At 36.7% G+C, this 9,915-nt stretch overlaps 1 protein-coding gene and 1 long non-coding RNA gene across 3 annotated transcripts; both read right to left on the bottom strand.

The window, feature by feature from the left end:
- Window positions 1–992: 992 nt before the first annotated feature.
- Window positions 993–1,828, bottom strand: LOC112159854. 2 transcript variants are annotated; one of them, XR_002921546.2, is made up of 4 exons: window positions 1,710–1,828; window positions 1,588–1,614; window positions 1,359–1,381; window positions 993–1,281 (listed from the first exon to the last, which is right to left on the bottom strand). It is a non-coding gene; the product is annotated as an uncharacterized LOC112159854 (long non-coding RNA). The 2 variants fall into 2 exon arrangements; XR_002921545.2 differs by having other exon boundaries at window positions 1,588–1,747.
- Window positions 1,829–2,726: 898 nt separating this feature from the next.
- On the bottom strand, window positions 2,727–9,622 carry LOC112159570 (proliferation-associated protein 2G4). Its single transcript, XM_024293733.2, has 13 exons — window positions 9,404–9,622; window positions 7,826–7,954; window positions 7,646–7,751; window positions 7,473–7,542; window positions 7,304–7,396; window positions 7,159–7,222; window positions 6,974–7,052; window positions 6,818–6,896; window positions 6,594–6,727; window positions 6,423–6,517; window positions 4,857–4,984; window positions 3,722–3,775; window positions 2,727–3,643 (listed from the first exon to the last, which is right to left on the bottom strand). The coding sequence occupies exons 1-13, from the start codon at window positions 9,489–9,491 to the stop codon at window positions 3,584–3,586; spliced, it is 1,179 nt and encodes a 392-aa protein (XP_024149501.1). The 5' UTR covers window positions 9,492–9,622; the 3' UTR covers window positions 2,727–3,583.
- Window positions 9,623–9,915: the final 293 nt, after the last annotated feature.

Here is a 9,915-nt window from a genome sequence, read left to right as displayed (position 1 = left end):
GAACTGTCCTTTACCTGTATGTGACACAGTTGGTTTACTTTTTAAAAGTAAAAACCTTTTAATTTAATAGAAATCGTCTGTTTTTTGCAGTAGGTTGGAGACACCTGTACTAAAAAGTATCTAACGTTATTTTTTTACTTAAAATGGTCAATGACTTTTGTCTCACGAATAAATATATCACATTTATGTTGAGATAATTGATTTGGGAAACAAAATAACGGCTAACAATCAAATGGAGGATATGATCACAGGATTGTGGAGGTTTTACTGCTCATTGCAATATGTTCTTTAGCAGCTATGACTTTTGAGGGACAGAAAATCATATCTAATTTTCATGTTTGCATAAATATTTGAATAATCTGAAATTTCAAGATGTTGTCTGTGACATTTAAGTAAAAATAAATCATCTTTCTCAAAATTAACTGATTTCGAAGAATGTATGTAGGCAAAACCCATCAATGACACCAACAATTTTTTTTTAATTCTATTTTTCAATGAGTGTGTAATGCCTTAGATCTGATTATTTCAGTTAAATTGAAGCTCTTTTAACATCAGCTTTTAGATTATAAAACAGCATCAGAGCAGGGTTTTGTTCGTTTTTACGTCTTTGCTTTAAAAATGCATTTCCTTGTGGTCCTTTGTTTAAATTCTCTTTATAATCAATACATTTACTTAAGTTTTTCTGTTTATCCATACATTTTCAGTCTATTTATCCATCAACAACTTAAGTTTTGAGTCACAAAAGGTGACAGGTTATGCTTACTGGTCTAAAATAAGTGTTTTATTGAAATCATCTGTTTTTGCAGCAGGAAAACTTGCATACCGCCACAAGCTTATGAGGTGTTGAAATAACAACAACACGAGTAGTCAAAGTCACGACTATGTCCCATGTCTGTAGGGTGGTTTTCTTGGCTTTTAGTGCAAACCTGAAGTTGCTTCATAAATATGCAGCTCCTGACAGATCATTTTGTCTGCATGAATGAGCCAATATCAACTTTTGAAAACCAAAACCTTTAATCTTAGTATAAAGAAAACACATGACAAAAGTTAAAGAAATGTAGAGGTCACAATGTCACAAAACAAGAGTCCAGCTTGTGGTCTTCTCTCCAGGTTGTCATCCTCCACAGACTTGGACAGGCGTGAACGCCACTGGCCTCCGTCAGGTCTCAGCTCCGGTTCTGCAGCTGTTCTCAACGAGCGAAAGCGGAGACTCAGCCACGAGGGAGGACGGGGGCAGCTCACTTGGACCTCTGCCTCATCTTTCTCCTTTTGCGCTTCAGTCTGAGCATGCGGTCAGAAAGTCAAAATAAACGAAAATCTGATGTCTGTAATCGGTGTACGTTATAATGTAGGCTTACCTGCGCATGCGCTTCTTCCGCCACTGCAAGGGGAATACATATTTTTATTAGAATATGTATATATTTCAATGAAAAATACTGTTCAAAACGGATGCTAACTAATTGTTATAAAAAGGACAGACTGTATGATGATTGATAACAGACATATTAGCCCTAGAAAATATTGCGTTTTTGAGCTAGCACAGCTTAGCATAACCATCGCATAAGTTTATAAAATGGATTCACAAACCTTGGCTCTCATATCGAAGAGGGGAAGCTGAGAAGGGAAAGAAAATGTCAAAATCTGTTTCGTACGACGTAAAACGTTTGAGGATTGATACGGATTGTCTTTTAACAAAAATTTAAACGTACCAACAGTTGAGAAACTCACCCGCAACGAGTTCGTCAAACTCTTGCGACGACTTAGAACCGGACTGTGACGTCACATACAGTGGACGGAAATCAGCTCATGGGAAATTGAGTTAAGAAAAAACACTGCCGAGTTAGCGTGAAATAGTAGTAATTTGATATTTGGGGCTAAAAAACATGACTCTCACTTGCTTTGTTAGTTCATATTTATATATTTTTAAATCACTAAAAATTAAGTATTTCGGGTTCAAATTAAGGCTTCTATATACGTATTTTGGAGACACAACCTAACAACACGGCAAAGGAATCACTAACCCAGCATTTAACTACAATTCATTTAAATCACTTACCGTATGTTCTGTCCTATAGATTTTTGTCTAGGCAAAGTACATTTCCCTCAGCAAGTTTATTAAAGTAATATCTACCATAATTTAATATAAATTGTGCAAGTGGACATGTTATTTCTGAAAACATGTAAGACTCTAAAAAATAAACCATCTTTAAATCACCCCATCTCTATCACTATTTTTACTATCAGTGTATTTAAATTATAATAAAAGTTTAAAGCAAAGCTAATCAAACCCCTTTTAAAAGCACAAGTTGAGATGTTTTTAAAATTTTCAAAAAATTTGTCAGAATTTTTTTTTTTCACTGTTATGCTTGCTTGTAATGTTTCTTAAACTTTTTGCTCTGATAAACAAAATTAATTTTCATGCAGTTTAATTTTACAGCATAAAACTCAAATTCTCGATCATTTTAAATTGAATTTAAAAAAAAAAAACTCTTTCCCCTTGCATGTTTTGCTCACTAATCTGAGCTGAGGCTCAAAACGTTTCTATCTTTTGCTGTTTTTCTTTAATACAATGTAAAGTTTTTAACTTTTTAGATTAAGACATTTTCTTTGTACTGCAAAAAAATGACATTTAAAGGCAAATGTATTTCTACCATCAGGATTTCAAAAAATAAGTAATATTCAATAATTTAAACCCAAACAGAAAAAAAAGACAAGACAGACACATGTATGACGCCAGGTGGTTATTTAATGTTTCCAAAAATAGTCTCTGGACTGGGATTTGTTTTACAAAAGCATCCAAACGTCTAACAGATATGGAAGTTTTACGTAAACAGAGACTGTCAGACACCAGAGGACATTATGATCCCCTTGGAAAAGTCAAAAGCATTCACCACTGAGGAAAAGTAATGACGCTTTCCTTCAGTTGCATTACTCAAAGGACCAGTCTCAAATGATCAGTTTTAGAAGATGTTGGACAGATTATCTCCAGATGCCTTTTTACATACACAATTTACTGGATCACAAACCTAAGCAGTTGCATTAATTAGGTTGAATACAACATCAGTAATTACTAGGATGATCACAAGATCACAAGGGGAGTTCATACTCCTCCTAATGGCTTCAGTGATGCACACTAAATGTACTTATCTAAACGTCACATGGTTGCACACTGTGGTGTATGCATTTCTCATCCTCAGCTGCTCTGTCAAACTCACTGAAGTTTTATTTTTTTATTTTTATGGTTTTCACAAGAATCTTTAAGAGAAGAAAAACAGCCTGAGGCCTCTTGAAATGTAAGAAGACAACCTTAATTCTGACATGGTGGAAGTGCAGCCACTCTTAAGAGCATATGGCGCATTGAGGAAAAAAAATAAAAATAAAAAGAGAAAAAAAAAATTTATTATGATTCCTTGTGAAAGTTTTAGATGGAGTGACAGAATTTAAAAGCAGCCTCATCCCAGACTGATGTCACATTCAGAGGTATTCACAGAGGAAATGCCCACAGGTAACTCAGACAGCCGGGACAGAAGAAATCGTGACGTCGGTTCTTTGGGTCTTCATGTCTCTCGCTGCTTATCGGAATCTATTCTGCAGCTTCGGTCTCCATCGTCTGTCCTGTTGCATTCTCAACAGTCTTTGAAGCCTAAAAAGGTGGGAAAAATGATTAAAGCAGAGAAGTGGAACATTTACTGAAGTGACTGACAGGCTGTCATGCAATCACCTTCTTTTTCTTCTTCTTCTGAGTCTTTCGGCTGGCCGAGCTCTGAAGCAAAGCCTTTAAATGCACACAAACATTCTCATGAGCAAAGCAGAACCTGACTTCACAGAAAAACATTAGAAACATGACATTGAAGTTCATGATCATGAACCTTTTGGTTTGTCAAAACAAAAACAAAAAAAAACTTTTTTTAAACCATTCATAACAAGCCAACAATGTGTTACCATTCAAAAATATCTATAAATAGTTGAATATCTTGATTAAGAAAAACAATAAAACATTAGCTGTGTTTGATTATTTTAACTTTCTTTTATTCAAGCTATGGGAACAAACCAAAGTGAATAAATTATAGCTTAATGTTTATCATTTCAGGTTTTGCAACCTGTGTCCTCCAATACATTTTATTAAATTAAAAACCAATAATATCTTAGTGTTTTAGTGCTTTTGCTGAACATTTCTCCTTTTCAAAAATAAACATTTAAATTGCTGTTGGAAGCATTTTTCATGCTCTGTCACAATTTCCCTTTATTTTTACATAAAAAATTAAAAGCAGCTGTCAGAAAATACATTTTCAACATAATTCTTAATAAACTAGTTCATAAAAAAAAGCTTAAATTAGACAGTATCAAGTTTCCTGTCAAGCAGGCCAGAGCATGATTTTTAAAGGGTAAAAACAACATGAAAAAACAAAAAAAAATTAGAATTGTATATTAGTTTACAATTAACAATAAAGTAATATGTATTTTATATACATAGTAAATATTAGTTTTAATACGACAAAATGGCTTAAGTAAATTTTTCCCACATTATTTAGTTAATTTCTATTTTGTGCGATCCTAAAACATGTTAGCATTGTGGGTGGGGTCGTCCAGAGCCCACAAGACAGTCTGCTGAACGTTTTTTCCCCCATGATTTTTTTTATTTTCACTGGTGCCCATTCGCAGACATGAAATTCTGTCCACCTCTGTCACGTGAGGGGCCACACGTTAATGTAAGGGTGGGGTCATCTGGACCCCACAAGATAGCACAAGGGAGTTGGTTGATCTCTTAATGTGTTTTTTTCTTAGTTTTGGCCCTTAAAAAAAAAATGAAGATGCAAAAAAACAGAATCCATTCAGTTCTCTGGTCCTGGTCCTACCTTCAAGTCCGGGTCCTCGACCTCGTGCTCAGATTTGTAAAGCTCGGGCTCAAAGAGGCTGTTGGTGATTCTTAGGGGTCCGTTAGCCATGAGCAGAACAGTGAACTTGAACTGGGCAACAAACTCACCTGAGGAGTGAAAAACAAATAAAACATAAACTAAAAGGCTGAAGCTTTTTTGAGGCCTTCATCAGTTCTGGCTAAGGAGGAGGACAGCACTCAGCCAGAGTGCAAGAAACGTGCAAGAACGTGCAAGAAAGATCTGGCCCACATAAGATCATCAGCCTTTCTAAATATCCAAGTTCTAATAAGGTAAAAAAAAAACCTGAAAGAACTGAAATGAATGAAGGTCAAACCTCGGAATATTTTAAGAGTTAAGTCTTTAGAACTAAAAAATCCATCCAGCATCAATACGATGGTTTAAGAGACTTTCTGTGGATGTGATCGTTTACCAGCTAATAAGAAAATCTGCAGCCAATGTAGGGCTGGGTATCGCCGATAACTTCCAGGATCGATTCGATTCACCAGAGCCTGGATTAATTTGATTCAGATTATTGTTTTGTTCCGATTCCTTCGATCTACTCAATTTAATTAAATGTTGAGTTTACATGGTTTACACATTTAGACGCATTTGTTTAGAAATACATCAATAATCTATATTTATGTTTAGAAGATATTCATACTACTCTGACTCAGTTCACATACTGTAAAATGTATTAGTGAAATTCTAATGAGATTGTTGATAACATACAGTGTTACACTGATTCTAAAATGGAGAAGCTCCAACAATTGTTCTGTCTCTCCTTGAGGGCGTTTCAGTTTGGCCACTAGGTGGCGATTGTGCTATAGCATTACACATTATTCCAGAAGAATTTATGAGCAAAAATGGCGCTTTAGACCACAAATAGTTACTTTAAAAATATTTCCTTAAAAGAGTTTAGAACATTCATGTCTGTGAGTGCATAAAGATGTTAATTAAGTCAGCAATGTATGTTTAGGTCAACCAAGTGTTAGCATTAGCCATGAGAAATCCTATTATACGTTAGCATCAAGCTACCTGACTTTAGCATTATCCGTTAGATCGATCTCTACTTTTATGGATCGATTATTGATCTATTGAGCTTAAATCAATTCAGAAAATGAGTCTGCATTCCCTTTTGTAGAAAAACGTTTTAGACATATTGATAAATATTTAGCATAGCTAAAGTAATTCTTGTCATGGAGGTGTAAATCTAAACCATCTGCATGTTTGCAAATATAGAATGTCTCTGTTCACTGATGGACACCTTTCTGTTTGTTTACAGCAGAGGAGTCCATTTGTGCGATGACACACAAGAGAAAGCACGACCCCCGTTATGACTAACATTTCTAGAGAGATACTGCAGGGATATGGTCACAAAATGTAATGCATTTTTCTTGCTATAATAGGTTATGTAGAGCAGAAAAAACACATTTTCTTTAAAAGATTAAAACATGACCATGTTTGACTCTCAAGCTTACTTTAGCTTCATTTGCATAAACATGCTCATTAAAAAACACTCATTACAGGTGTGATTTTGCCACTCACCCTCCTTCTCTTGCAGCACTGTGAACGGCTGAAGCAGCTCGTGTTTGGCACACTCCACCACGCCCAGCCTGGCCTTGCCTTCATCCTCAAACGCTCTGAAGTAAAGGCAACGTGAGTGGGCGAGGGCTGAGATCACTTAGAAACATTACACGCACAGTTTAAAGATGCTACCTCAGCGTGAAAGGCATGGTATCGAACCGCCTTTCCATTTCACTGAAGAATGTACGAGATGTCTTCATCTTCAGGCCATAAACTTTGTTGGGGTCTCGTTTGTAAACGGTTGTCCTCTGACCTCCATCCTTGGCCTAAACCAGAAAACAAAGCCATTTTAGGAATTGAGAAACATTTGAGAATTTAGAAATTTGTAGAAAAATTATGTTAAAATATATTTTGACCTTTCCTTCTCCAGTGCTAATGAGCACATCCACTGCATACACCTCATGCACCTCAAATTCAGCCTTCTCGTGGTCTTTTCTATAAGAACAAAATGATCATTACTCTCAGTTTACTGAGAACACATCAGAAACGGCGTGTTTGCTAACTCCACTTACTTTTGCTGGTCCGTTGGGTTTTGGATAATTGTCTTCTCCCCATCGATCACATGCTGTTTGAGCTGATGGGACAGCATCCCTGCACACAGTGCAGCTTAAAATGACTCAAGTGTGTCCTAAATTCTATTAAGCAGCTGTGCCAGAATCACATAACTAGAGTAGCCAGATGTTTGCAGAACACTCACCCTCAATTGGAGAGCACTTGAAAGACTTCGCAATCTTGTTCCAGGCTTCTGTGACTTGTGTGTTCTGCAGGAAAAGTCATGGAACTGTTCAGACGAGATGGGATTCGGAGTGATTGTTTTTAGAAATGAAAAGAGCTTTCTTTACCTGGTTTCCTGGCTTGACGAGACGGAGTGCAGCCTCTGCACAGAGGTGTGCCGCTTTGATGACGTCAGCTTTCCGCCCTGTAACAGGGTTGTCCTGAGGATTCCCAAAAGCTAAGTTAAAGACAAACACAACAACGCAGACGTTCCGTCTTCCGGGAGTGATGACACACCTTGGTTGCTCCCACCACGAAGCTATGAGCCACGTTTGAGATGAAGCCGTCAACATGCACGCCCAGATCTCTGCAGACAAGTTGTGCACATGGGAGGAAAAAAACAAACCACTCACTACTTTAGAAACAAAGCTGCATTAACAGAGAAGACACGAGGAAAGTTAGCAGCTTACATCTTGACAAGGTCTCCATCCTTCAGTATGACATCAGGGTCACTCTTCAGAGGTGAGTGATGGCAGACGCAGTTGTTTACCGAAACGCAGGTAGGAAATGCAATGCCTGAGGATGAAACGCCATGAGCTACAGAGGGTGAGATGGGAACATTCTTGAGATCAATGAAAAGCAGATAATACCTTTCTTCATATCCTTTTCCCTCTTGAAGATTTTTCCAGTTTCTGCGGCGATGAGAGCGTCGCCCTTCACGCAAAGGCTCAACACGGAGACACCAGCTGTGGCTGCCGTGACTACCGCCTTCAGGACCTCTGCAGGAAAACGCAACAAAGACTCAACTTATAGTCAATACAAGGTCAATCCAAAACAAGCAAAAACAGATTAAATACACCCAAAAGTACAAATTCAAAGGGTTGTAAACAAAGGTTTTGTCTTTTGAGTTTATTTACAAGTTTCTCTAACATTCAGTTCAAATTCACTCATGAGTTAAAAGTAATTATATCAAATTAAATATGAACATTTTCCTATTTAAAAATATTACAAATTTCTAGACATAATGTGTCTGAGAGACCCCACCCCCCAAAAACAACATGCTGTCTCAGATAAAGATGTTACTCCCTAACCAAAGTTTGAGAATTTATCAACAATATCAATAGGAAGCATTTGAGCCTATTTCTATGTAAGGATTAGTAATTAATCAAATTATAGCAGATGACAAAGTTTTAGGTTCTAGACAAGTTCTGATGGGTCCAAATTCTGAGAGGCTGTCTTTCAGATCAGAAAAAAGACTAAAGATTTAAATACATGTGTTTTTATGAATTCCTGATCAAACAAGCTCTGACAATGTGCAAAAATAATGTTTGGACTTGGTGGGGTCAAAATGCTATTATTTGATGCTTATTTGATGCAATTTCCCACTGTGGGACAATTAAAGGTTTTTTCTTATCTTCTTATCTTTCTTATCTTAACATTTACAATTTCCAAACGTAGAAATATTGGTTAGCGGCTTGAATCTAATTTTTTTTTTCATTTATGTTTCCAAAAGTAGCAAATAAAATTATAGTTTTGATCAAACTAAATTAAATAAAAATGAGTAAATAATAGATTATTGGGTATAAAATCCATATATTATATAATGAAAAAAAATCTTTAAAAAATGTAGACAATAGTTTTCTTTATATACTGCTTCTTTTTAGAGTACAGCATTTAATTTTGGCACCAAAAAATTATAATACAAAAAAATACTTAAGGAAATGTGATTCGTTTTATTTCAAACATATTAACAATGCTTAAAAGTTGTAAATATTTATATAAATATTACTATATCGTCAATTTTTTAAAGCAGAATTTTTTAACAAAAAATATTTTAAAATAGAAGTTTTTTGGGTGGACTCACTTTATCGTTCAGTTTTCCAGTCACTGGTCCCTGCAACTTTGTACTCAAAGCTAGCTAATGCGTGCTAGCCTGTTAGCTTATGAACAGAGCTAGCTTACCAGCGCCCACAGCTATCATGACAGTGGTGTGCCGCTGAATCTAAATTATGCGTCAAATTCGGAAAATATTTTTCTTAAAAGTCCACAAAATACACGCCCAGTTGATTTTACATAAATGCTGTTTTTCTGATATAAGCTGCAGCTTCTACTACTGCAGCACATGGCACAGCTGCTGTCTCGATAGCTGACGCTGCTAGCTGACATTCGGCGGATAGGGCACCATAAAACGGGTCAAACCAGAGGCTTAAACATGCATTTCCACTCACGGTTTGCAATCTCGGCTCCCATCTTGTACTTGGTGACCACCAAGTCGTCGGCGATGGTCTGTTCTTGTGTCTCGTCATCTCCAGACATGTTGGCAGTGAGCTGACCGCGAACTGAGAGGAACTTTTTCCCCGGCGAGTGTCAGGGTGGACCACGCTGCTTCGCACTGAGCAACGGCCCGCCCGAGTGAAGCCGAAAAACAACGAGCGACAAATCCCGCCTTCCGTCAAAGAGTCGCGCTGACGTCAAGATGGTTCACGTTTGGTGCGGCGAAAAAAAAACATAGATAGATAGATAGATAGATAGATAGATAGATAGATAGATAGATAGATAGATAGATAGATAGATAGATAGATAGATAGATAGATAATTTCCTACAAAGCTACATTAAAATGGCAGCAGTTTGTGCAAACTGGTGACTTCATCATCATATTAATTATTTGTGGAGCACCCCAAGGATTAAATATGAGACTCCAACATTTTTTATCCTGCACTAGGGGTTTGACAATTTGTT

This window comes from Oryzias melastigma, linkage group LG7, assembly GCF_002922805.2.
Source record: "Oryzias melastigma strain HK-1 linkage group LG7, ASM292280v2, whole genome shotgun sequence".
Taxonomy (NCBI): Eukaryota; Metazoa; Chordata; class Actinopteri; order Beloniformes; family Adrianichthyidae; genus Oryzias; species Oryzias melastigma.
This window is presented reverse-complemented; position numbering and strand designations above follow the sequence as displayed.